The 27,442-nt window shown below is 32.0% G+C and overlaps 5 protein-coding genes across 5 annotated transcripts in view; 2 read left to right on the plus strand and 3 right to left on the minus strand.

Moving 5' to 3' along the window:
* Positions 1 to 4,075: 4,075 nt before the first annotated feature.
* On the minus strand, positions 4,076 to 4,390 carry LOAG_03669 (hypothetical protein; the record flags this gene model as incomplete). Its single annotated transcript, XM_003139206.1, has 1 exon — positions 4,076 to 4,390. One exon carries the CDS (start codon positions 4,388 to 4,390, stop codon positions 4,076 to 4,078), a length of 315 nt encoding a protein of 104 aa, XP_003139254.1.
* Positions 4,391 to 5,809: 1,419 nt separating this feature from the next.
* Positions 5,810 to 6,305, minus strand: LOAG_03670 (hypothetical protein; the record flags this gene model as incomplete). Its single annotated transcript, XM_003139207.1, has 2 exons — positions 5,810 to 6,047; positions 6,184 to 6,305. 2 exons carry the CDS (start codon positions 6,303 to 6,305, stop codon positions 5,810 to 5,812), a joined length of 360 nt encoding a protein of 119 aa, XP_003139255.1.
* A 588-nt stretch (positions 6,306 to 6,893) lies between these two features.
* On the plus strand, positions 6,894 to 12,329 carry LOAG_03671 (hypothetical protein). The gene is made up of 6 exons (XM_020446389.1): positions 6,894 to 7,109; positions 8,326 to 8,482; positions 10,174 to 10,532; positions 11,010 to 11,132; positions 11,295 to 11,416; positions 11,716 to 12,329. Exons 1-6 carry the CDS (start codon positions 6,929 to 6,931, stop codon positions 11,761 to 11,763), a joined length of 990 nt encoding a protein of 329 aa, XP_020303262.1. The 5' UTR covers positions 6,894 to 6,928; the 3' UTR covers positions 11,764 to 12,329.
* LOAG_03672 (acyl CoA binding protein) lies at positions 11,841 to 13,572 on the minus strand (the record flags this gene model as incomplete). The annotated part of the gene is made up of 4 exons (XM_020446390.1): positions 13,530 to 13,572; positions 12,953 to 13,094; positions 12,405 to 12,467; positions 11,841 to 11,962 (listed from the first exon to the last, which is right to left on the minus strand). The coding sequence occupies exons 1-4, from the start codon at positions 13,551 to 13,553 to the stop codon at positions 11,841 to 11,843; spliced, it is 351 nt and encodes a 116-aa protein (XP_020303263.1). The 5' UTR covers positions 13,554 to 13,572.
* A 724-nt stretch (positions 13,573 to 14,296) lies between these two features.
* The window catches only part of LOAG_17234 (VPS15 protein kinase), a 14,534-nt gene continuing 1,388 nt past the window's right edge, over positions 14,297 to 27,442 (plus strand). The window contains exons 1-27 of the mRNA XM_020449893.1: positions 14,297 to 14,398; positions 14,645 to 14,785; positions 15,306 to 15,423; positions 15,533 to 15,595; positions 15,901 to 16,023; positions 16,131 to 16,259; positions 16,544 to 16,785; positions 16,896 to 17,025; positions 17,596 to 17,750; positions 18,104 to 18,254; positions 18,691 to 18,768; positions 18,920 to 19,054; positions 19,499 to 19,581; positions 19,660 to 19,828; positions 20,156 to 20,216; positions 20,637 to 20,785; positions 21,320 to 21,454; positions 21,640 to 21,777; positions 22,234 to 22,394; positions 22,778 to 22,909; positions 23,298 to 23,409; positions 23,901 to 24,084; positions 24,402 to 24,603; positions 24,821 to 24,954; positions 25,288 to 25,510; positions 26,157 to 26,324; positions 26,925 to 27,147. Of these exons, the coding sequence (XP_020306522.1) occupies positions 14,694 to 14,785; positions 15,306 to 15,423; positions 15,533 to 15,595; positions 15,901 to 16,023; positions 16,131 to 16,259; positions 16,544 to 16,785; positions 16,896 to 17,025; positions 17,596 to 17,750; positions 18,104 to 18,254; positions 18,691 to 18,768; positions 18,920 to 19,054; positions 19,499 to 19,581; positions 19,660 to 19,828; positions 20,156 to 20,216; positions 20,637 to 20,785; positions 21,320 to 21,454; positions 21,640 to 21,777; positions 22,234 to 22,394; positions 22,778 to 22,909; positions 23,298 to 23,409; positions 23,901 to 24,084; positions 24,402 to 24,603; positions 24,821 to 24,954; positions 25,288 to 25,510; positions 26,157 to 26,324; positions 26,925 to 27,147 (3,690 nt within the window). The 5' untranslated portion in view covers positions 14,297 to 14,398; positions 14,645 to 14,693. The remainder of the gene's footprint in view (positions 14,399 to 14,644; positions 14,786 to 15,305; positions 15,424 to 15,532; positions 15,596 to 15,900; positions 16,024 to 16,130; positions 16,260 to 16,543; positions 16,786 to 16,895; positions 17,026 to 17,595; positions 17,751 to 18,103; positions 18,255 to 18,690; positions 18,769 to 18,919; positions 19,055 to 19,498; positions 19,582 to 19,659; positions 19,829 to 20,155; positions 20,217 to 20,636; positions 20,786 to 21,319; positions 21,455 to 21,639; positions 21,778 to 22,233; positions 22,395 to 22,777; positions 22,910 to 23,297; positions 23,410 to 23,900; positions 24,085 to 24,401; positions 24,604 to 24,820; positions 24,955 to 25,287; positions 25,511 to 26,156; positions 26,325 to 26,924; positions 27,148 to 27,442) is intronic.

The raw sequence follows: 27,442 nt of genomic DNA on the forward strand, positions 1-27,442 counted from the left end.
TATTATTATTATTATTATTATTATTATTATTATTATTATTATTATTATTATTACTATTATTATTATTATATTATTATTGACATTTGATACAGCTGATTTTAGTTGAATTCTGCAAAAATTTTTTGAAATTTCCTTATTTGCTCATCAAACTTTGCTTATTGTATATCGTATCGACCTTTTTGTTTTTAGTATTAGTAGCTGTGAATATACACATTTTTTGTTAATTTCCGCTTTTTTTATTTTTTGTTTCATTGGTTTATGCATGTATAATATGTTTTTGCATGAAATCGAAACTTTACGTAGTTATGAACTGAGCTTTCCATTTTTAGTAGTGTTAAATTAGCATTACTGATAAGATAAGTGATACAGTATGATAGCATTGGTTGATTAGGTAAGATGAAGCGGATGAATTGAAGGAAGGAATGTTTAAACTGTTATTATAAATCACTGAATAGATTAATCGTATCTAGTAATTCTGTTGCTTCATTTTACAAGAAAAAAAAATACCCATTACAATTAGCTTCGCTAGCTCTCTACGATTAGCTGATATGATATGATAATGAAGCTGAGTAGTCGTCTGATAAGTTCGATAAGTAGGCTAAATCGATTGATTGGTGAGATAAGAAATGTGCGAGTAAGATAAAAAATTTGATGTATTGATAAGATTGATAATATGTCTCTTAAATAAAGAGAAATGTTTTGCTTATTGTTTCGGGTATAATTGATAAGATAAAACAAACTATCTGCATTCTTTGTAATCTCTTCAATAAAGGGAAATACTTTGCTTATTATTTCGGGTATATCTTTTTACATTATTTTATTAATACTATTTAATCCTCAAAATCTGCCTTTTCATTTTCTCTTCCTTTTTTTTTTTTTTTTTTTTGTAAATTTAATTCTACATTTTACTTCTGCATTTGTTTAATTACTTTTGAAACAGTTATATTCTACTGAGCTTCCGTACCGTAATCTAATATGATTATTTGTGTTGCAAAATTACAATCCAAAAGGAATGCTTAAATGTATCTATTAGTCTCTTTCCCAATACAATTGATACCGTATTTTTTTTTTTTTTTAGCTTATTTCAATTATTGGTAATCATTGATTTGCACCAAAATTTCATTTAATCTATAAGTTTCTCACATTCGTTTTAATTTCTTAAATACAAAATTAGAGATATTTCAGAAAATTTTCAATGTATTTGTAGTATTTTCTGCATTAAATTCGGGTGATGGATTTTTTTTCACAAAATTTTGAATAATTTGAAATTTTTGATTTTTATAATTTAAAGTATATATGCAAATGGATTCGAATTGATGATAAAAATATTTTTAAAAAAAATGGTTTTAACGAACATTACTTTTTACAGAGTTTCTAAACTTTATCCGATTGATCCTTCCCGATCACGTTCTCAATTACAGTTCACTGCACAGCATCAGCTATCATTGAAAGAATTGACTTCATCCTGCACTCTTTAATTTGAATTTAATTTTAACCGGAAATGAATTAACGAATTGGAAATGGATAATGTGATAACTTACATAGTGGACCATTAAAAGTCAATTTCTAAATTTTAATATTTTGAAATGGCACATTCTAGCAATTTTAGCAATAAAATCTGATTTTTGCTTTGCCATATCATATTCAATAAACCTGAAATAATATCATCTTTAATTCAGGTTTCCCGTAATGACAAAATGACTCAGGACTTCATAGCTTCTGAAGTTTTAAACTTCTAATTAGTTAAATGAGGGACAAAGTTCTGAACAGTTAAATGGACAAAGTTTTATTTTTTTTAAAAAGTCTTAGATAAATACTTTAAGGCTTTAATTTGAAGCCTAGTTTCATGCGATTGTATGCCATATATTTGCCGAATTCATACACCAAGATGATCTTAATTTTAATCGATTACTTCGTAATATTTTTATCTTTTTTTTCCTGGCTTAAATCATTTCTATTGAAGGTTTTTATTCTCTTCTTATCTTTCTTACATCATTGCTTGCTTATGCAAATTTCAGCGAAATTTTTAGAAATAATTAACCCAAATGTTATTCCATTGTGATTACTGTTTAATAGTAAGACTGAATGCGAATATCTCATATTTCAATTACAAAATTTTCGCATATTTAATTAAACCTAAAATTATTTATTGTCATTTTCCAATGAATTTTTATTTCTTTCTTTCATCTATATATGCGAATTGCATCATTTAGAATCGTTTTTATCAAGGAAATGTGATCGAAATGGTTGTTATTAGAACTTTGTGATAAATAAAAATGCGAAAATATAAAATAATCAAATAAAGTTAAAAGATAAGTAAAGAATGCAAAAACATAAAATAATTGATAAAGTTAAAGTTAAAAGAAAGAAAAGAAAAGAAATGAGAAGATTGGAAATGATGAAGGAAAATAAAATTAATGAAACAGAAATGAAATGGAATTGAAATATATGCAAATGAAACGTTTACATTTCGAATATTCAAAATTTTAAGACGTGCATGCGTGTCGGAAATGCTTTTTTAAACTTTAAAACTGCCTCAAATAAGAAAAATGCGCCTAATTTACGTGAAATTTCACGTAAAAAATATCAGTCAATATTTTTCTAATAATGCTTGTGGAATATGTATTCATTACAGTTTTCTCATCCAGTTTCTCCTATATTAATTGCTTTCATACAATTATTAACGATCTAAAATTCAAAAAAGAAACGAAACTAGAATGGATACTATTTGAACATTCGATTGCAAAAATGCTATTGGCCTTTTTTTCTTTTTTTTTTTTGTGGTCACTTATAAAGTATTTATTAGTATTTTATGGAAGAATTTTCTGAAAATTCAAAAAAAAAAGGTTTTTTTTCTTAATTTAAAAATATAACCTTTTTTTCTATTATATTGAAAATGTAAATGTTTTAAAATTTTATAAAATTTGGTTGATAAGTAATTGAAACGTAAGTCTGGAAATCTGAAAATCTAATCAATATTCAGCGCCATTACATGAAAAAGGGAAATAAAATACGGATAACGGACAATGGACAAAAAGGAAATTAACACGGATAATGAAACCGGAAAACTTTTCCGTAAATTAACCAATCTTTTTGTACGATGGAGAATGGAAAAACGAAATTTTTTCTTTTATCTAAAAATAATTTTTGAATAACTAAAGCTACTTTTTCAATAAAAGAAAAAAAAACTTTTTTCGCTTCCCAATATTTTTAAATGTTTGTCTCCTGAATTTGCTCTTTATGAAAAGATCACAGGTCACGTTATACGTGACTAATTTACAAGAATCCAAGACAACTGAATATTTGATAAATCATTTCTCAATCATTCCAAACATTTTATTCTTAATGGTTCTCTCTTACTTCTTTATTTAAGTTTCAACTATTTCAATTCCGGTAAAAAAAATTATATTAATTATAACTACAGTCATTCTAAACGTGACGTGAGTATGAGAGAGATATGACGAAGATTTAATGGTCCAAAGACATCGGAGTGTTGTCACTTTGTCTCATTCAGCTTATATTCCCAATAGAACGGTGTATATAGGAGCAGCATACGGCTATTGTAACCGGAAAATCTATAATGATAAATGACCGGATCGTGCTAGTAACTAAGCGCAAATCATTTTACGGATGGTATTTGAAAAGTATTTTCATGGAATTTGTTCCGTCAAGCCAACTTAATTCACCCAAGCTTCTCTGTTTTTTTTTTTCTATTTTAAATAGTCGATAATTTATTGTTCCCAAATGAAAAATCATTTTCGGATTTACAAAAAAAAAAAAAAAAAATGCTTCCGGTAATCAAGTATCCTAATGCACGTATATACCTGTACACGTGTACGTATATTTACGTGGATCTATGAAATTTGTGAACGATTTATTATTATAGAGAAGTGTAGCAGAGAGTAACATTTTAAGATTTCTTGATGATTTTTATTACCGGATGGAGAGAACAGGATATCAATGAAATAACCGGCAAAAACGGTCTATTTCCAGAAATTTGTCTCTATATTGTTTCAATCACTGCATATGATAATCCAATTAATTTGCTGACAAAAAAGGAAAGTGAGAAAAACCGTTAAGTGATTGCATTAAAACGGTTTTCCGTACCATCCTTCTTTAATTTCATATCCGATCTTTCAACAAATCTTCCCGTCCTGTCTCCTTTCGAATAAACGATTTCCCTCCGGTCGATACTGAATTTTATATGTATACATGTATGTGTATATGCCAAGGTATGTATGGGTGTGTATGTACATATGTACGAGTGTATGTATGTATGTATGTATGTGCTTATGTCTTTATGTGCATATATCTGTATGTATGTGTGTATGCCCGTATGTGAGCACGTGTGTATGTATGTATATATGGATGGACGTACGCATGTAGGCATGTATACATATATATATATATATATGGGTGTATGTGCTTATATCTCTGTATGTGTGTGTATCTGTATGTATGTATGTGCGTGTATGCGTGTATGTGCATATGTATGTATGTATGTGTATATGTATGCTTGTATATGCGCTTATGTCTGTATATGTGTGAATCTATATGTATGAGTGGATGTCCGGATGTAAGCATGTATGTGTGTGTATGTATGTTTGTATGTATGCATGTACTAAAACCTATATATACCACAATAATCTTAATTGGAATTATGAATGTGTCTGTTCGCATGGTATATTTGTGTATGTCTATGTGTGTCTAGTTCATGTCTGTATTTCTGTGTGGCCTATGTATGTTTGCGTATGTTTGTGTATGTCTATGTATGTCTATGAATGTCTGTGTATGCCTGCGCATATGTAAGTTTACGTCTGTGCATGTTTGTGCATGTCTATGTATGTCTATGAATGTCTGTGTATGCCTGCGCATATGTAAGTTTACGTCTGTGCATGTTTGTGCATGTCTGTGTACGTATGTTTGTGTATGTCTATGTATGTGTGTATGTCTATGGATGTCTGTGTGTGTGTGACTATGCGTATGTTTCCATGTCTACGGATAACTGTTACCTGCATATTTCCTTGTGCAGGTTCCCATCACGTCCGTGTATGCGTGTAGGTGTGCGTTATACATGTCATACTTGAACCCATCAACCTCTACGCTTTTACACATATATGTATACACACATACGAATGTACATACATACACATACATACATACACAGACACACATATATGACATTGGTGGGAAGCATTTGTGTCGGTGGATGTATGTTTGTAGGCGTTTGTTTCACTCTGTTTATGTATATATTTATGTATGATTGTTCACGTATTTGTACAAGTATGTTTATGTTTATGTTCTCTATACGCAAGAGTAAATACGTGAAGTTGTACGTGTGCATGTGTTCGTGTATGTGCTTGCATGCGTGTGTCTGTATGCAAATGTCTTCAGCAATTTGTTCATGTACGGATCACATACACTGATGGAATGTGAAGCATGTCGGTAAGTGTATGTGACGTGTAGAAATCTGTATTGAGAAATAAACGAAGGCGCAGATCAAAGACATTAGTGCGAGAGTACATATATGTATACCTGTATATATGTATGTATGTAAGCATGTATGTGTGTATGTATATATATCTATGTATGTATGTATGTATGTGTGTATGTATGTATGTATATATGTATTTATATGCATAGGTCTGTATGTGTGTATGTCTGTACTATACATGCGTGCGTATGTATATATGTGTGTATGTATGTATGTATGTATATATGTATGTATGCATATATATATGTATGTATGTATGTATGTATGTATGTATGTATGTATGTATGTATGTATGGTGTATGTTTGTGCGTATGTTTATATGTGTGTATGTATGCATGTATGTATATGTATGGATTTATGTGTATGTGTATGTGTGCGGCATACATCAACATTCACTGTCCCGTCTTCAGCAGTTACACGCACACAGACACGGACACAGACACAGACACACACACATACACACATTTTCACAGACACACATACTTTGTCGGTGTGTTGTTGTGAGTTGGGCCTGCGAAGATGGGTTTCCGTGGTACCACAGGTTGATTTCTCGCTGAAAGATTTGTGATACCGTCGGTGAAAATCAGGAAGAAAATAAGATCGGCTAAGGATAACCGAACCGGATTGTCACAAGTTTGGTCACTTTTTGGTACTATTTTTCAATGTATCCGGTTACATTATCTGTTTACCGATTTCCCCTGATAACCTGTTGTTGTTGTTGTTGTTGTTGTTTAGAGTTTTCTTGCTGAAGTTTAATGATATGCTTGAGGAAAGGATAACTGTTACTTCCAGGCTTACTTATCCATTCCATTTTTTTAGGCCTAGTATTTTGAAGTTTGAAGTTACAAAGTCTTGATGAGAAAAGCTTTTTTTAAACAAGAAAAATGCTAGACTACTGTAATTTAGGCCTTTCATATGAATTCTGTTTCACAAATTTACCATGGAAATTTTTGAATTTAGAACTTCAGAGTTTAACATTAGTCAGAATTCTTGTGACATTTTTCAAGTTCCATTTACAGGTGTTTATTTCATGATAAATAAAAATGTAAGGAAAGGATTAAAAAAAAAAATTGTATAACTTTAAGGAACCTATCTGAAAAATAAGCACTGTAAAATTTAAGAAATTTTAGATTAACTAGGGACCGTGGATTTTAAGACATACGAGCGTTTTGTCCGGAAAATCCCGGAAGTTAATTGTTGCTTGTTGTTTTAAATTTCCGTAGGTAAAAATCGACTTTCCCATTGTCCTTTATAATTAATTCAATTAATGAAAAGAATGCATCGACACGGTCTACCAAAAATACGTCGAGTAATCGGTTAAATGCGTGTAATCCGGTTAGCCGTATAAAATTTGATGTGAAATTTCATATATATCATTCTAAATTCGTAAAATTTCCATATTTTCAGAAGATTCCACGCAATAAGGAGCAAAATATGTCAAACGAAACAATCGTATGGACGGATGCAATGCGTGAGGTACTGATCAAATCGGTACAACGTCAGGAATGCATATGGAATTTTTCTAATGTTGATTACCGGAATGCTGCCAAAAAACGACAAATTTTTTGGGAAATTGCTCAAGAAATGTCAGAAATGTTCGGTATCATACTTAAGGGTTAGTAGTTATCTTTAGTAATGACAACAATGATAGCAATAATAATAGCGATAATGATAATGACGATTACAATGACGTTGTTCATGGTAATGATGATGATGATGATGATTGATGATGATGATGGTGATGATGATGATGATGATGAGGGTGGTGATAATGATGACGATGATGATGGTGATGGTGATAATGGCAATAATAGATGCTTGAGATCGGGAATTAAGGCGGAAACGCAGGTGTTGTATGGAACGAAAATAATCAGAGTTGTAAACAAAATTGTTTACTATTCCTTTTTCCTCCTTCTCTCTCTCTCTCTTCTCACCATTTTCTTCTCTTCCCTCTCTCTCTCCCTCTATATTAGTTTCAAATTTCTCATATAGTAACAAGAGTTCTTTTTTTTTTTAAATTTTTAATTCTAGGTAAGAATCTTAATTCGTATTATTGTTTTCTTATTCATCTCTTTTTACCACTGAGTCATTTTTAATTACCTTTTAATATTTTAAAGTTTTCAATACCGGAATAGAGCCGGATGATCTTTTGTTTTCGAGAGTTGGTAAGCGATAATTAAAGAAAGAGAAAGGGAGGAGGAGGGGAGGGAGAGAGTTTCCGTATTGACTGCCATTTTCATAGATTTAACAATGCCATAATATTTATTGTGCTATTTAAATTGGAAGAATTTTAACTGATAAATGTGCATGCATGATATACATGCAGACAGACAGACAGACAGACAGTCACACACACACACACACACACATACATACGCACACACATATTTTCGAATGCTATCCTTCGGGAAGAAGAGAAAAAAGAAGCTGAGGTCGGGTAAATTTGTGAAGAGGTGATAGAGATATTAAAACTGAATGATGATGATGATGATGATGATGATGATGATGATGATGATGATGATGATGATGATGATGATGATGATGATGATGATGATGATGATGATGATGATGATGATGTTGATGATAATGTATCGATAGCAATCCTAACATTATTGAAGAATTTCGAAGCTGTTAACAATACGAAATTTAAATTGATTCGAAATTTAAATTAATTTAATCATTATTTTACACTTTTCTTTCGCATAATTATTTGTTTTATTTATTTCTTGTTTGTTTTTACACTGCTACATTGTCAGTGTTATTTATTTTGCCTTTTTTTCTCCCCCTCACCTTCTATCTCTCCCTCTCTCTCTCAACATTAGAAAATTTAGGTACTCATACAAGTCGTCAGTGGCAGCATTTACGAGATCAGTACAGACGAGCTAAGCGCCGAATGGAAGTATCAAATGTCCAAATAAAACCATGGCGTTTCATGCAAATGTTGAAATTTACGGATGCTACTGATATTGCTGAAGCAAATGATCCAATGTAAGTTGTTAAAATGAAAATTGAATTTGTTAGGAAATTCAGGATAAAGTTCCTGAAATTATATTCATGATTTTTTTTGTTTGACTCAATCACTGAACTGTAATCTCTTGAACTATGAACTATGTTATCCTTGAAGAGCACTGCGTTGATATAATATCAATGTGTGCTCTATAAATGAGACAACCTTTCTTTATATCATCTAGTAAATAAATGAAAGATATTTTAGTAAGGCAAATTGATCTATTTTCTTGATCGTAGGCTACATAATTAACATGATTTTATGGTAGTCCCAGAATTGTAATTCGTTTCTCAGTTACATTCCTTTCATACTCAATGAAGTATGAATATCAGATGTTATATGAAGTTTAAAAGTTATGTGAAGTTCATAATTCAAATTTCGATACAATCAAGAGGAAAGAATTATAAACACCACTTCTCGACTGATAGCATAGTGTAGGAATATTAACATTTTCCTGTTTACTATTTCCTGTTTACAGTATCACTGAAATAAGTTGTGCATTATATTTTTGTATATTTTATAAGAAAATTTACAAAACATAAATCTTTAAGGATTAACATTTTTATTTTGAATAAAGGCAAAGAGGAAGATTATAATGAAGGAGAATTTTTAAGCCTAGAATTTTAAATTACTTCTTTTTTATCAAACGAAATCCGATTTGTATAATCTAACGAAAGCTTTGACATAATTGTTCCAATTTTTCAATCCAAAAAAGTTTCTAGAAATCTCCTGTTGTTCAGATTGGTATTTAGATTTTTACTTCTTGTTATTTGAATAGACTGTTCTGGGGGCTTCCGGGAGTTCTTGTTTACCCATTATTGATTTTCCTATCGAAACCATTTTGTGACCCTTAGAGTATTGGTTATGTTAGAAACAAGCAATTGCATAGTGTCCGACAGTTGCAACTACATGCTTTTCTCAATTTGATATTTGGTTTTTCGATTTTCGGTCTTAATTTTTCCGGTTTAGACATCACCTCGTTTTTCTATTTTCATTGATCCTAGGAATCCGGATTAAAAATAAGGAAACCATATCCTGCAGTTCCAAGTTGCACTATTTGCAGCCTCAAATTATGAAAAATATTGAAAAATATATTGCAACCTCAAATTATGAAAAATGGTATCTGTGATGAATTTGTTATTCGGTGATTGGTAGAATTTTCTGTTCTTATTTCCAGTTTCATTTCTTTTCATATAAAAAAAGTTTCAGTATTGAATTCAGGCAAAATCTGAGATTAATTTTGAAAAGAACATCATTAATTTGATCAGGGATGCTTGAGAGACGAAGGACATTTTTTGGATGTGGATGAGTAGATAACATGGTAGTATAATAGTTACTTATGTAATTAGTGAAAGAGTTCGAGGTTCATCATTCCTTTGTTGGTTGGTTTGAAAATTACAGATCCCTTCTTTTGATCACTTCTCGAACCATCCCTTCAACTTTAGACAGTGCAGTTAAAATTTTGAAAGTGTGCTCCTCATTTATGCTTTCTTCTCGTTCACTGCACTTTCATCCTTGAAGTGTTCTGTCATTATGGTTAATATTACAGAATCGTCATTGACCGCGTTGCAGTATCATGATCGATTTGTATAATGCGTAAACAAATATATTTTGTTTTATTTTCTTTAAGTTAAATTCATTTAAATTTACTGTATAGAAATTCCATTTCTAGGAGCTACTTGTATAATTCGTTCCTGTTGGATGATCGAAACGTCCAGCAACAGCGACCATATTCAACACCAAGTGCCTTGATGTCACAAGAACGTAAGGAAGGCGACCAGCAGTCATCGTATCCTATTTATCCGTCCAAAACAGATGGTGGATTGTATCCCGTAACAAGTACCGTGACCGTAACATGTAGTCCGAGTACAGCCGGAAATCCATACAATTCAGTCGATCAGACTAACGAAGCCCTGGCTAACATTGAGCGGTTAGCAAACATAGAACGGACTATTGAAGCGGTCTCAAAAGCGGAACAGTTTAGCGATAGTTCATTTCATCAAAACGGCGACGAATCATCAAATCATGATGGTCTGTTTTTTTTATCTTCATTTTTAAATTTAGTTTAAATTTGATTTAATTCATTTCAACTTGGTGTTAAATATGCAAAGAAATTGTACGAGGAAAACCATATACCATTATCCACGTATTATGCATTAATGAATATAAAAGAAAAAAAACTTAGATAAAGACGAAATGAGTGCAAATACGTTGTAGAAATAAATTAACAAAAAATCTTATTATAAGAGCAGATGAAATGAAAATTCTGAATATGCAAATATCTCCACTAAAAGACGAAATACACTGCTAACTAAAGCTAACTTATGGTATACAAGTAGCATGTGACTATTTTGTGAATATGAATATTTTGTATTTTATTGAGTATGAATATTTTAATACATGTGATTATTTTAAATATGAATATGTGTGAATATTTTGCTTTTCGAGCAGTAGGCTACATTTCATAACTTATTGTAAATCTGGATGCTAAAATATTTTAATTTGCAGTAAAACCGGATGCTACTTGCCCACCAGTTGTTGGTTCGAAAAGGCGTTCTAGTGCATTGCAAATGGCACATGGTATTGACCGGAAAACTGGGCGGGAAATAATCGACGAATTCACTCTTTTGGGTGCTGCTTTCTGTTCATCATAGTCAAATTTTTTTTCTAACTCTCCAAATTACCACTTTACGTAGTTCAAAGATTTAGTTTTTTCGAACTAAAGCAATTTAATGCGTTTTGTTTCTTGTTATCATTTATCAAAAAATTCTGATGCTCATTCATCTGTTTCAGGTCAGTTTGTGGAAAAAAAAGTACGAGCAATTTCGATCCGAAATCCACGACTTGGCTTAATAGTACAGAAGAAGATCAGTGACTGTGTATTTGAAGCATCAATGGAATTGCTGGAAATCGATGTAAGTTTCTAAGCCCATGATTGTTGTGATTCTGAATTGGCTTTGTCAACGTATGAATTAGCGGATAACAGAGATTCTAAATTGATCATTTCATAATTCATTACTACCATTTCCCATACCCAGAGCGACGGTTCGATTGTACTCATGAAAAAGGATAAAAGATTTAGCATTACAGCCATCATTTGAGAAGTAGAACCTTTGAGAGTTAAAGATCGAGTTCGCTTACAATTTAGATAATTTCATAAATTGGAAATAAGAAATAAGATTGCATAGCTTCATTCTTAGTCATTTTTTTTCAGCATCCGGAAGTAGCACAGAACAATCACGTTAACTACAATGTTAATTAATGAGAAAAAAGGAGAAATTGATAATCTGTATTTTCATTGCATCTACTCTATTTCACTTCTACTGGGTGCGATTCCCATCAGTAATCAACAGTCCAAACTTCACTGTTCCATTTACAGCGTACAATCTTTCGACCATATTCCTTGATCATTTTTTCGGCTATTTGTACATACTCCTTTTCACACTGTTGTCGATCTATTCCTGAACATTTTGATTTTCATTTTGATTTTGATAACTAAATGTTTCCCCTTGTTCAGTTCACAGTTCATCTTCTCTGCATCACAGTATAATTTTCAACTAATTCTTTTATCTCATGTAATGGCTTTAATAAGTCATTCATGTGGCCTAAAAAATAATAAGTGGACGAAGAATGAGAGATCTGTGTCCGTCTGAAGAGCCTCTTTAGCTTTTTTGTGATGCTCTACCAAATCGATATTTGACCAATTCCATGTAGAGAATTTTTGAAGCACTCATTTTTTGCCGCTCTCAGTTCTGCTCTGGAGTTATTTCTCAGTCCCTTTATCAGTTAACGCTGTGCAGATATCTTTGGAAAATAAATTTGACAAACTACATAAATTTAACTGGGTATTGCGAATTCATTTTTTTGGGAGAGATCAAATTCAATAGCATTTAAAAAGTTAACCTTTATTTTTCATCCAAGCATTATATTTATGCAAATTCCATTGGTCAGTGTCAGGTGGTTTGGCTAAAAAGTGGCAAATGAATGTGAAGTGGATCCTGCTCTAAAATTTCACTTACTGTTTAAAAACTTTCTTTATGTCTAACCAGGGCAAAAACGAAGATTTTATTGAAGGATAGTAAAGTGCAATTAGTTTGGTACACTGATTTTCCTTAATTTTTTTTCCAAATTGCATTTTCTATGTTGGCATCTGTTCAAATGCTTGTTCTTAAAGTAAAAATTTAAAATTCATGTATTTGATGTGTATCCCAGCCATAAACGATCAATTTGGCATTGTGGGAATATTTCCGGTTTCTGGATTTGGGACGCAAGGAACATCTAAAATGAGAGGCCAAATCCTAACATGCAATTTTTCGCGTATATTAAAGAATTGTATTTACGGGTATTGTTTTTGTGCTAATTCGTGAAGTGATTCAAAACATCACGGAAGGTAACACTACTAGTCATAATGAATAGACTAGAAGAAAGTTAATAAACGGGAACAAACGGACGGTAATCTTCGACAGATGGTATGTCTCCATGAATTGCTTGTTTATAAAAACCATACAGTTGCATTTTTTCATCCTTATTTGGTTCACCATCAAGGCGTCGCATTTCTTCAGCTGCTATATCGAAATTCATTCCCGAACATTTCTGAAACTTTGAGGAAAATAAGCTAGGAAGAAAACATCTATCCCATTGCATTATATGAGTAACAGAAGTTACTGGATAGTGCGTAACATATCTTCCAGTGAATATCTCAATGAGCAATCCTCGGACAAATTATCTGAATAAGAAAAACGATACACCCTCAACGGATATGCTATTAATCACAAAAGTCTATCAAGCAAAATTTTTGATACGATGATATCTTTGAGTCATAGTAATTCTGTGAGAATTGATTCATGGAAAAGAACTAGAACATAAAGTACTCAATTGTTTTACATGTTGATGTGTAAAATTTGACATTTTCTAAGAGCTGGGATTTCGAATAGACGTACTCAAATCACGTAATATCCGCTCGTAAATCACGTGAATATGATAACAATCAGTGACTCATATTAAAATTCCTACTGTATAAAAATATACCTTTCTGAGCTCACTGAGAGGCATACCGGAAAGTTGAAAGACGAGAACGATGAATGGAAAGATTATATGGGTCGTTGTCGCATGTTAAGGATCAATTGGGGTACAAGTTGGAGCTAATTAGATGTAATCGTTGTGATGTCTTGCAAATTATTAGATATAATTGCCTGAATTGTCCAATGCAATGAATTTTTCAATCCTTATGCCAACTTACTACCCATATGCGTCAAATTTTCGGGAGTAGCTTATCAGGCTAACCATCGAAGTATACCTATCGAACTGGTAATGAAGAAGTGTTGCATGAGGAAAATAAAACAAACAGTTCAACACGACTATATTTCTATGGAGAGTTGGGCATCAAATATAACTTCACCATTCTATGATATTTTCAATTTGGGGAATCTCAGTTATGAGCCAGATGGAAGCTTAATTTCATTATTATACTCTATATTATCCGTAAATTTGGTAAGCACTTCGATTTGATTAATTTGGTGAGAATTACCATATAATTTTTTTATTTCAAATCTCTCAGAAAGCTTCTAATTAACTTATATTCGTCTATCGTTTCCTTTATAAATTTATCGGATAACCTCAACTTACAATTTTTAAACTGCGGAAATTTTTTAAAAGAAGGAAAAATTGGGGAAATTCTTTTCCAAGTTTTGACATTCCATAACCAAAATCAATTTTCCGTGAGATTTTGATTTGCATTTACGGGGCTGTAGGAAAATGCGAAATTAATTTCAATTTGTTTTCAATTCGTTATTTCATTTTCACGTTGCGGAGCACGTCTCTAATAAAGGATACTTTGGAGTGACGTGATACGTGTCATTTCACTTTGGATAATTACATGTTTCATACCTTTTTTACCTGTGAGTCTTTTCACTTTTCACTTGTTATACAAAACACTGGGAAATATAAGATTTATTTGCAATGCTTTAAGAAATGCAACACTTTTATTTGTTGTCGACAATTTCCTATCATGCTATAGTGTCAGGGAAACATCAGATTGCTGATATTTTTTCGGGTTATTTTCGTGCTAAATATTGATTGTGATGAACAACAATATTGTTTACTTCAGAATTTGCGCTCAAAACTTGTTCTTACTGATGTTTTAGATTTACCTTTAAAATTTCGATACGTCGAATAATGAAAAAGTGAAAAGAGATGGGAAACGTCTTATCGGCGCAGATACCGGCCCAAATATTGGGCGTAGAAGCATATCTTTCAGATATTAGCGATGTGGAATATGTCGGAAGGTTTTTCTTTTCTGAAATTTTTCCCAGCAGTCATTTTTATAATTGAAAAAATTCTTAAATTAAACATAGGTTTTGGGAATAATCGTTCAACAAGATATGATATAAGTTAAAGTACATAAAGCCATGTTTCCTGCTCTAATATGCTGTGATTTATGTACTGTATCTGTTCCAGAATAATGAAATAATATCTTTTATATAACTGTAAATGGGAATACATACGTAAGTATAAATCGGAACATATGTAACTATAAATGAGAACGTGATAGTGTAAGTAACCTGTAACTGTAGTAAAAATGAAACGTGAATAAAACATATTGACTAAGTTTTATATGAAGGCTTGGAAGTACAAGAAATATGATAACATGTAAATGCGAAAAAGGAGGGAGTAAAGACGTGTAAATGTAATAATATACTGAAAGTTCCATAAAAATATTGTTATTTATGCCAAAAAAGAAGAAAGGGGCGAAGAGGGTTCTTTAGTTTGCTATGTTTGAACTACCTAAATATTTGTTTGTTTCAGCCTAGGAAGTACTCGATTCATGAAAGTAGCTCGAGTGAATCATGCGGAAGGTCCATCAGTTCTTAAAGTTTTTCTTCTTCAAGATCCGTCATTTTCGATTGATCTCTACCGTGATCAGGTGCTTGTCTTTCGCTTGTTTTTTTCTATAAATAGGAAACTTCTCAAACTGAATTTTAGAATTATCCTTTTTCTTGTTTAGAAATAACCTAAACAATAACCTTGTTTAGGTTATTCAAATCCGCGATCTCTTGTGCAATGCTTACAATTGCTGTCCATTCAGACGAGTATATGTAAGTAATATTTGTAAACGTTTGGTTATTTCTCGAAATTTCTTATTATAGTTCCTTTCACTAACTTAACAGTTCAATTCAAGCTTTATTATACATAATCCTCTTCATGTTTCCATGTTTCTTAGGTACTAAAGTTAACTTATTAAAACACCAATTTTCCAATATTGAGACCATACGGAGTGCCATAATCACCATCACTGACATTATAATTATTCTGCCCCAAAGGAAATCAAAGCTGGCAGGTTTTGGGTTTTTTTGAGTTGCATCATTATTATTATGTTTGTTTCAAATGTTGATAATTTTAGGTTACCTCACGCTGTGTTATTCTGTCTCGGCCGTTTCAGAAACACACCCTTTATGACCGTATAAGCACGTATCCATTTCTTACGGATATTGAGAAAAGATGGATTGCTTTTCATCTCTTCAAGGTTATTAATTCTTCGTACTGTAGTGACATAAAATTTTAACGATTCGTTTGTGATTCGTTTTTTCGTTTTCTGAAAAAGCGATTCGTTTTCTTTTCATTCTATTCCAGGCACTTGCTCAATGTGAATATGCTGAAGTATGCCACGGAGACTTGAAAACTCAAAATATCCTTGTTTCAAGTTATAATTGGGTGCAAATAACCGATTTTGCATCATTCAAGCCTGCCAGCATTCCATCGGTTTGTAATATATTCAATTGTATATTTGAATACTCATTGTTGATGCGAGCACAGTAGGTATTCTAGATTTCTTGCTACGAATCAGTTTTTCTTACGGGCAAAGTATTTTTTTTATCATGTTCATCTTTCCCCTTATTTGATCATACTGTGTTGCCCTATCTTTTGGGTCTAGCCGTCTGTTCTTTCAGATTCTCCGCATTTTCACGTACTAAGCAAATGATAGTTTATATAAATCTGTTAGAAGCTCTAATGATTGAAGTTAACTAATTATGTCAGTACTTCAGGATGATCCATCGTGTTTCACGTTCTTTTTCGATACTAGTCGACAGTTGAGCTGTTATTTGGCACCGGAAAGGTTTTGTACCAGTCAAGAACTAAATTTACATCCAAATCTTCCGGGTGAATTTATGGACGTCTCCAAAGGCCTCACACACGCTATGGATATCTTTTCTCTTGGTTGTGTACTTGTTGAGCTGTTTACCGAAGGCCAATGTCCATTTACCTACGAATTACTCGTTAAATATAAGTATGTTGAGTGGAATGATTTCTGTGCTTTACTTTTTTCTTTTTCTTGGAGTTCTTATTCTCAAATTTTATTCGAGAGTAGGTCAGATAATCAAAAGTTGATATTTTTAGACATGCGTCTAATGCAGAAGCACAAGTAATGATTCAGAATATTCAAGAACAGTTACCTGAAGAATTGCGCAGTATGATCGGTCTGATGCTTCATCGCAATCCAGCAAAAAGGCCGAAGGCATCAATGTTGGTAGGCATTTTCTTCCCGTAAATTCTAGTAATTTCGGCTATGGTATGTTGGTGGCAAATTTTACCAGACATTTCATGTTGCATGCAGAATGCGTAACGAAAAAAAGACATATAAACAAAAAGCTGTGTGTACACAAAAAAGTAGTCTAAGTCATATTAAATAATTAAATGTGGTCACTCGAAGTTCTTTAGCAATTAGAGTCGGAAGACTTCTGGGAATCTAGTTTTTGACAAAGTTATTATTTGACTTCGTTGTACATGAGAAGCAAGATGCGTTGAACCGTAGATTATTTTAGTGTGGGACAAACATACTTGATTATAATTCTTCAAATCCAAGTGCTATTTTTTCTCCAGTTAGATCTTCTAGCCCTTCTGCTTCTCTTTGCTTTGCTTGATTTTTAAGATTTTTTCTGATTTAAGCGAGGGGGAAAGCAGATCTGAAAAAGTTTGTTTTCATTTGATTGATGAATAGACATAACGGATTGTTTTTTCATATCATGAGGGCTAATGATCAACGTCTACTCATTTTTGAATGAAAGTTATTTTAAAGTTAAAAAATCGAATTTTTGAGGTTCGAGAGTACTCCTCACTTTTATTCCCACCAATATTCGATCATTTCCTGTATGATTATATAGATGCTTTTCGACCAAAATATGTACAAACAAGCGTATCACTTGAAGAGGCCCAAAATTCAGAATCAATGGATTCGGATAATGCGATTGCAAAGTTCGTTAATTCAATATGTTTTAAAACTAATTGGTTTGAAAGACGTGAAAACTGCTTTTCCTTACCCATAGATATCCTCGCATACTTCTATCCACAATTCTTATTTTATTCTAAACATTCTTGCATACTTTTATCCGCAATTGTTATTTTGTTCAGAAAATAACTAATACTAACGAATTGTTTTGCTAACACTAATTGTTTTATTGTGGACTGCTCTCGTTGAGCTTCATCAGATTAACGCTTTATTATTTTCTGACTCTTGTGTAGAAGGTTTAAAATATGTGTACGTATATGTCTATCATTTTATCTATCATTTTATGATAGTGAGGAGAACTGAAATCAAGTTTGTTCAGATTATCATTCGATATGCAAGCAACTGTGGAGAAATTATCAGAGAAGGCTGAGGTTAATGGAAAACCATTCGATCAGTTACCTGCCATTTTACTTATCATTGCACTGGCCACTTCAAATATGCGCACATTGAAGTCATTGACTGCAAAATTTGTTAGTATACTTTTTATATTTAATCTTTTCATATGAAATTATGGTTTAGTTTGTACTCCTTTTACCTATTTACTTATCTATTTATAAAGAGATATTTGTATGTATATCACCGAAATACATCCTGGAAGCTTTTTCATTCTACTTCATCACTGTGCTTAGAGTTAAAAATATACCAGATGTTATTTTTGGGTGAACAATTCATAAGCATTGTGCAAGGACAGGGAAAAGACAAGACTAAATAAATTTACGTCGCGAAAATACCGGGATAAAAAAGAAATTAGTAATATATTGATTCAAGGACAATCCTGAATTTCTAAAATATTCTTTTAATCCATTCTTCCAGTGATTACTCATCAATTCCATTGTTTTTTTCCCGCTTATTTGGGTTATATGGTTTTAACGACTGTTCTAGACCAAATTAAATTTTTTTTTTCAGGAGTCGATGAAGTTGTTGCATAGGTACATACCATGGGTGGATAATTCAGTTGTTGCCGATCGTTTGTTGCCATACTTGGTCTGTTATTATGTGGTTTTTTTTTTACCTATGTGTGAGAGCATCTCTAGTTTAAATATGCGGGAATCTATTTCTCAGTTCAGATCGATGTATTGGTGTTTTGTATTTGTAGTTTTTGAAATGAAGATTTTCGAATTATAAATTTTTATAGGTTGAAATGATATTCGATTGCATGGTTCAGGTTAAATGTGAAGCCATTAATTCAGTTACTTCACTGCTAAAATCATTCAATGAAATACCACGCTATGAAACTCGATTATTTGTCGATTATTTGTTTCCAAGACTTGTAAGAGTTTCAATATGCGAAGGACTTCGTTAACTCGTGTATTTTTTCTAGGATTAAATATTAGAAAAATGATTTTGTACTTTCGTACCGAACCATTTTTTGCATTGTTCTAAATCCTGATAAAAATAAAACCTTCGATTTTGCAAAACTATTGTTCCCAGCTTAAATGATTAAAACATCTATAAAAACTTTCTGTATGTGTTTCTCCATCTTGAAAGGGACCTTACTTATTTTATACTTCAATTCAGCATATTCGCCTACTCTTTTATGATTTTCTTTCAAGCAGTTACGCAATACCAAATAGTTTTATAGTTTTTACTATCCTGAATAACAAATAATCTTTGAAAGACTCTAAGCAACTGGAAAAGATAATGTAAACTTCGTAGTGTAGTCATAGAAATTGAATGAGATTTTTGCTTTAATATCAATTATGTTATATTTCAGAAATATGCCTCGTTGGATCCACACAGTTTGGTACGAATAACTCTGGCACAGAATTTAGGTGATTTAGCCGAGGCTTCTTTCAGGTGGGCAGTTTTCTTTAGACTAAGCTCGCATTTAACTTCCACCAAACTCATATTTTATTTCGGAATATTTAATCTCAGGTTTATCCATGAAGGACGGAAAAATTTCACGGATGATTTATTGGATGGATCAACCGAAATGGACAACAGCGAACGTGAAGAACGGTTTACAAAGCAAGAAACGGAGACGCTTCAACAGACTCTTATTGAAATTTTCGTTAATTTATGTGATTCGAATAACATCGTCAAGGTATGAGAATTTGAAAGAAGCTGATATTAGTTTTGATTTTTCCATATTCTATTGTCTAAAATTTAAAAATTTCATTTTTTGGCAAAAGGTTCACCATTTCTAAACTCATTATCTCTTCAATCATTAACTGCAGTTGTGTTTTTAATTCTTTTTGATTTCTAGTTGTCTTTGTTCTCTTAGTTTCGAAATATCCTAATTCCAGAAGGAAAAGGAATTAGTTCGTAGCACAATTTAAGCAAACCACTTTTGCATCCAAATTATTAAATTTGGATGCAAAAGTGGGTTGCTATAGTGTGTTTGAGAGTAGCATATGATTTTTTCTTGCAGCATAGCGTTGTAACCCCGCAGTCATTGGAGAAGTTGTGTCAGTTTTTTGATCGTCGAAAAAGTAAGAATTGTTGTTACTTATTCAGCACTGTTGATTTGGGTTGACGGGAATGATCTGTAATAATATTAGTAATGATAAAAATGTCATTTTGCACTTATTTTACATTTTGTTGTGGCAAAATCAATATTCCTAGCTTTTTTAAAATTTTGCCCATAACGATAGAGAGGACATTAACAATAAGAAATGATATAGTATGAAGGAAATTAGCTACTATGAAAAAAGGCAGGCACGTTTCAAGTTAAGCCACACCATTATTTATAACGCTAGGCTCAGTACTAATAAGGAACAATTAACTTTACTACTCGAAATTTTGATATGGTAATAAATTTGTTCAACTTTTCTATGTTAGGAATTCTTTTTGCTTAAAAAGCTTTTTCTGCTTAAAAAATAAGTCTCAATATTTTATAAGTTGATTTACAGCAACCGATGTTTTACTGTCGCATCTGATTACATTTTTGAATGACAAAGTCAATTGGCGCCTTCGAGCATCATTCTTTGAATGCTGTCACATCATTGCTGATTTTGTTGGTCGTCAAAATACCTACGTTTTGTTCTCACTTCTGCAGCAGGTTCATACTTTTTTATATCTATGTATCATTTTAAGATCTCTTCTATGACTGAACAGTCTTCACATTATTATGGAAATTTCAATACTGGTAGCAAATAGGAAAAGGTGGAAATGAAGTTAAGATAATGCGAAGATATGATTGAAGGTAACTGATGAAAGTAAAATAAAAAGATAAATATGCTTCGAATAATTTGTCATAGAGTGATGAGTAAGAATAAAGTTATGAGTGGTCATTTAGTAAATGTATGTGGAAAAAGATAGTCAGTAAAGTAGAAATGTGGATGTTGTTAAGTAAGTTCTCCATTTGAAATTTTCTTAATTTCTGCAATTGATCTGAATGCATCCTGTGCTTATATACTTAAAAAAAGCTTAAACAAGACCGAAAATAATAAAGTTTTGGTTAGAGGAATATGTAGTTACCAATTTGATTAAGAAAATCTTGTTTTGGAAAATAATATAGATAAATTCATAGCATGTAAATCGTTGTTAAAATGCAGGAGTGGTTTTTATTGAAAAGCATAACTTATAACTGCAGGGTTTACATGATTACGAAGAATTTGTACAGTTGCATACGTTATATTGCATATGTCAACTATGTGAAAAAGATTTACTGGAGAAATCTGTTATTTACGAATTACTAAATGATGTCGTACCATTTTTGGCTCATCCGGTATGTCTTAGTTGACTTAGACTTTAAAGTTTTCGAATAGTTGGTAGCAATCTGTTGAACTTGTAGTTTGGTCATCAAACTTAGTAGTCTTACAAACATTCTTCTGTAGGTAAAGATTTGAGCCATAAATTAATATATCCATTGTTCAATGTTTTCATTTGTTGCTAGAACTTTGTAATTTCCAGAATGAATATCTACGAATGGCAACATTGAATATTTTGAGTACACTGGATACAAAATTTAATGTAGCAGATATTTTATGTAAAGTAATGCCAGCTGTAGAACCTTATACGAAGGAACGGCTGATAAAACTGCGAAACAAGGTGTGCTGCTATAGTATAATTATTAAAATTAAAGTACCAAAGTTTAAATCTGTTCAGTACGTGTTATTTAAAACTGGGTGCGATAAAATCTGACTACTGCTTTTCAGGATAAGACTAGAGTAATAAGCTAGAGTAGCAATGCCAGCTTTCATTATCATTTCATTAAAACCGGATTTAATTCACGAAGATCTAACAGTCTTCTTAGCCAATTTTAGCTTAAGCATTAACCAGTATAATCCTAACCAGCACTGATCAATCAAATATTAGGACACTGTGAAATGATGGCAGAATAGACGGTGCCTGAGGTCAACTCTTTGTTACGATATTTCCTCAAACAATATATATATTCTCTTTTTCTAACCAATCAACATAAAGCATTAGTTATCAAACATAGCATATCTTAATGAATATGAAGAAAGTTGAGGAAATTTTAAATTTTTAACTCTTTTTTTGTAGTTTGTAGTTGCCTCTTCTCTAAGGCCGCACATTCCACGTCCGATTTGGAATTACGTGATAAACGTTCCACCCGTCAAGTTATTGCTCGATTTCATGGCCGACAAACAAATATATTTAGCTTTGGATGGTGGCCAAGACTCGACGTTTGCAGTTAGCAGAAAGTTTGTGCTTTTTGTTCCAATTTTTATGTTTTGATTTTGATTATCGTTAAATTGTTTCCAATTGGCATTTTCTTATGAACATGTGAAGCATTCATTCTAGATAGCATTACATTTATGTATGAGTTCATATCTTTTCATGCAAACGATGATTCTTTTAAATTTAAAATATTCAAAATATACTATTTTTTTCCAATTTTTTGTTTAAAATAAAGTTTAAAATATGTTATTTTTTCATCATCTCATTTTTATGCTAAAGGATGCTTCAAATTTGCTGTCACATTTGGTGCGGTGACTAACAAAGGAAGAAATAATTTTCGTAGAAAATATATTTTGATTAAAATATACTAAGAGTTAACCAGTGAAGAAATTTCACACTGTTCTAGATGCCAACCAGCTTCGGCACAGTTGGAATCCTGCTTAAAACATTTAGAAAATTTGGGCTTGGATCGTAATATCGAAGATAAATTAGTCCGTTCCGAGAATACGATAACCAAAATGATTGATTTTCGCACCAGGTTTGATTTCTTCCTTGCTGAACTTTTATAATTCTTGAAATGACTCAGAAATTGAGTTGAAGTTCAGTTATATTTATCAACTGTGCAGTATATGATTAAAATTTCTTTTTTTTTAACTTTTTGTCAATCAGTTTTCTTTAATTTACTGAAGCCGTAAGGTAAAAAATTTGTTTAACTTGCTTTACTGTTAATTAAGATAAGTCTACTAACGCATTACATTTTTGTGAATAGATACAATGTAAAATAATAAGATTGAATGGTAGTGAAGTAGTTTTGTTGATATATTGTACATTAACCGTTACTTAGCCGGCTTTGATAACCATGTCATGTAAAAGTAAAATCAGCGATGTTTATTTTGTATTCATTACAAATAATGTTGCAATTATAGTTTGGGTGCTGCTAATGCGGACGTAAATACTGGTGTGATTGATCTGACAGAAACGAATGTCAAATTGCATATATTTGATCTTAGTAGTGATCCAAAAACGGCATGTGTTAAGGTCTGTCTTCACTCTGCTAACTGATTTACTTTACTTCCTTTTATAATTGCTTTACATGTCGTATAATTTAGCTCTATTTTTAATGTTTGGAAACGCACATCAGAACTTAATTTGTCACTGAATATCTATATTAGTATAAGGTACGCAAGAATGATATTTCCGTAATTCCAAGGCTTAACTAGCAATGATTCACATAACAAAGTCCTGGAACTTCACGTTTTTGGCATGATGTAGACCACCACTCCAATTAACTTGGAATCCTTACACATTTTGTTCTATACAATAATGTGCTGCCGATAAGCCCTTCCCATAGAATGTCAGTAATTGGGACAGAATATGAAAACCAAGACTCTTGGGAGTTCAGTTCGATGGCTGATAAGGACCTGTCCGCAAGAAACTGAGTACTAACCCTTTTGAATGATTTTCTTTTAATTGCTGAAGAGATTTGAAATTTACACTTGCGAATCTGCTTAGTTCCATTTTTTTTTCAGACAGTTAGTGCAAATGGCCAGTATCCTACGGAATGGAGAAATATTTATGATGATATTAATACGCTCACATCTAATTTTGGTGGACCTTCAGAATCTCTTCTTACTTCAGAAGTATTGGAACCACCTGAATATGCTTTATCAGCATCAGGTTTCTCACATCTTGGGACTGGTCACAGTTTTGCTGGTATTTTTTTTAGGAAAACTTCTGTTTCATATTATTCTGGAAATTCTCATTTTTCGTAATAATTTTTTTTGTGATTTTTTCATACATCAATTCTTTTTACTTAGTTTTCAATTTATTTGAATTCTTATGAAAATCGATAGGGAAAAAATCTCTATTCAAGTTGGAAATGTTGCTTAATCCTCGCCTGCTGGAAGCTTACGTGATATTCATCTTTGTTTGGTCTTTGACAGTACTCAGCTATAGTCTGTACACTGAAATATCTGAGTCAAATCGACTGGAAGACTGTTTGCAACATCAGTAAATGAACGGTGTTACAGTACGCTCGTCGGCTTGTAAAATAATGCTATCGGAGCTATTAACTCACAAAAGGGAACGTTATGCAAAACGTCAACGACTTCATCCGATCATCTATTCTGGAAGTTCTTCTGCTAATTCCAATTCCTCACTACCGTTACCATCTATACGTCTTGGTAGCAGTTTGGTTTCCCATCTGCATGAACATAAAGCAGCAGTTAATAAGTAAGTTAAACCTTATTTTGAAATATTCCATAACTCTAGTTAATTCCTGATATTATTTCATGCCTATTTAGCTTTTTTTTTTATTTTTATTTTTTTCACTATCACTCTGTTGCTTGTTTGGTAAGCTAACTATTTGCGGCATTCAAAAGTAGCATAAACAAATAGGTCATGGAATATTTTCAGATTAATGTAGAAATTGGAATAAAATGTTTTTTAGGTTAGCACAAAGTCCGCACGGTTGTTATTTTGCAAGCGCTGGTGCTGATGGACTTGTGAAACTATGGTCGCTGAATCGTATACAGGGAGATTTGAGTATGATTGTCCGTGCTGATGCTACATTTACCTATGGTGGTAAGTTTTCCTTAATTTAAATGATTATATATTGACTGATTTCAGAAATATGTCCATTATCTATTACTATCTTTTAAAGTTATTTAAATATTGTGTTCACCATCTTGTTTATTTAACCGCTTGCTTATCTGCATAAATCTAAGAGCAGATTAATATAGCTGAATAGGTTGATAGAATAAGTTAAAGCATTGGATATTTCGATTTTACTCTGAGCCGTTAATAAGTTGACGTAATTTTTTTTTTTTTTTGTTTTTTTGGTAGTCAGTCACAGTTCAAATTCTTTGTGAACTATATAAAAATAATATTTTCAAAATTATTAAATTTAAATTGTAGGTCAGGAAATCAGTTCGGTACAATTTTTGGGACGAACTGGATCGCATCTGGCTATTGCAAGTGAAGACTATCGTATTAGCATTATTGATACTGAACGAATGCATCTTTTAACAAAGATTAGCTTCGATAAAGAAAGAGAAGGTCCACCAGTGGATATTATCGCCGTTGATAATCTTCTCTATGTCTTAACCCATCATAACAGCATTTTTTGCCTTGATTGCAGGTGATTTTATTCTAAAATTTTCGAAATATGTTAGGATCATTTACTCTCAGTTCATAGCTGTAGATATTGTTGGACGATAATAGGTATTAATTTACAAAAATTGGACGATAATAGGTTATGTAGCTTCTTCCTTCTTTGACATGTACTGACTTGAGATGATAGAATTTTCAACTTAAACTTTAGAGGAGACAGAATATCATCTCTGGTGTATATTTTAATATCACTAAAGTCATAATCTAATGTTAAATATGGAAATTTGCTTCAAGGTAACTTTGGCTCCGTTCAGTTCTGCAACCCAACCCCTGCCTTATATGGAGATAACTACTTTTTTTGGGTTATTTGTTTCAAGTTCCTGTTTAATACAGATGCGAAATAGTTTACCGTAGATCAGTAATCGTTTGCAATCTATTTGCTGGTGAATATTTGCTCGGATGTTTTAGTGTGATGATTCTAGTACGAAATAGCTCATGGAAAGCGTATATATATAATACATGGCTATGCTATTTAAAATTATATTTGTTCGGTGTTCTGGCTCTTTGAATATCTTATTCATGCTGCTGTTTCGCTGAATGACAATTCTAATTTAAGGTTGAAAAGAGATCATGATAAAGCTTAATCATATGTATCTCCACGTTTAACCTTCCAGGATACCAACGTACGAGAGGGCAATTTTGGGCTCTAAGCCCAAAGTAGTTTGGCGACATCGGATCAAAAATGAATATGGTTTGATAACATCATTTTGTATCGATCCAGTGAGTCAAAATTGGATGTGTCTTACTTCAACCAGTCGTTACATCATTTTGTGGGATCTAAGGTAGGCGTTTTATTTCATATGATAATATATCACTACATCATTTGTCGCTGTTGTCTGAGTTAACTAGTTGTGTATTATTATCGTTGTTAGGATTAAGAAGCTGACACTTTGTTTAATTATGCAGATTTAGGGTCTTTAAAAGTTAACTCATGTTGGTAGCCTTTTTTACAATCCAACAGTAAAAAAATTCATGACTTTCCATTTTTGCTAGTTTTGTATTGTTTCCTTTCACGTTGTCATTCAATAATATATGCTTCAAGTCAGTGAAAAATTTTTTTTCCTTTTTTGGTGTACATAAGGACGGATATAAGCAGGTAAGATACTCTGCGGAGGTGATGCTACTGAAAATAAGTAGAAATTCTTTAATCAACTAAATTACAAATAATTCTAGAGTTTTTTTTTGTTCATTTTATTCGTTTACTTTTTTTTTTGTTTTGGATCACCTTATTGGTTCATATTTATTCAGTTACAATGTTTTGTTAAATTCAATTTATTCGACTTGCTTAATACAATTTACTCTAACTTATTTAACCAAATCAATCACTCGTAGTCTAATTTATTTGTTATAAATAAATCCAGTAATCACTGGAGAACTTGAAGGTTCGGAGTTGAAGTGAATAGTTGGCCACATCCCAACGATGCATGCCGGATGCTGCGTTGTTGGCCAGCGTATCCAACATTGAATGAGCATGCTAATAGTTCATGTGCTGAGATTTGGACAGCGTCATCGTGCGCATTCGAATTGACTCGTTGGAAATTGGAAACAGCCCAAAGGACACACGTTATATGGCCTTCCTCCAACAAACCTCTTCAGTATTCCATAGTATGCCAGTCGTTTATTTCAAAATTTTTTCCGGCCAATTGGCTTTATAATTAAAAATTAAAACTTTGAAATTCCCTCTTAATCATTTTTTATGTTTAACACTATAAGGATAATAACGATCAGTTGATCTTGTCAAGAGATATATATCATCTTAATGCCAAAAGAAATATATCAAAGGTTTAACACCTACGCTTTATAAATAGTTATTAAGATTTGACTGTTTATATAATACATTCTTTTTTTAATTTTCTGTTCGGGGATATTTCAAGGTATTTATTTTTCTAGAAAGATAAGC

Source organism: Loa loa, assembly GCF_000183805.2.
Source record: "Loa loa unplaced genomic scaffold supercont3.51, whole genome shotgun sequence".
In the NCBI taxonomy this organism is placed as follows: Eukaryota; Metazoa; Nematoda; class Chromadorea; order Rhabditida; family Onchocercidae; genus Loa; species Loa loa.

What these genes read in the sequence shown, in the direction of transcription:
- LOAG_03671 (XM_020446389.1), top strand. Translation starts at nt 6,929, where the DNA reads ATGTCAAACGAAACAATCGTATGGACGGATGCAATGCGTGAGGTACTG. An exon ending in GTTCGGTATCATACTTAAGG is followed by an intron (nt 7,110 to 8,325) that starts GTTAGTAGTTAT and finishes TAGAAAATTTAG; the next exon opens with GTACTCATACAAGTCGTCAG. An exon ending in CGAATCATCAAATCATGATG is followed by an intron (nt 10,533 to 11,009) that starts GTCTGTTTTTTT and finishes TTTAATTTGCAG; the next exon opens with TAAAACCGGATGCTACTTGC.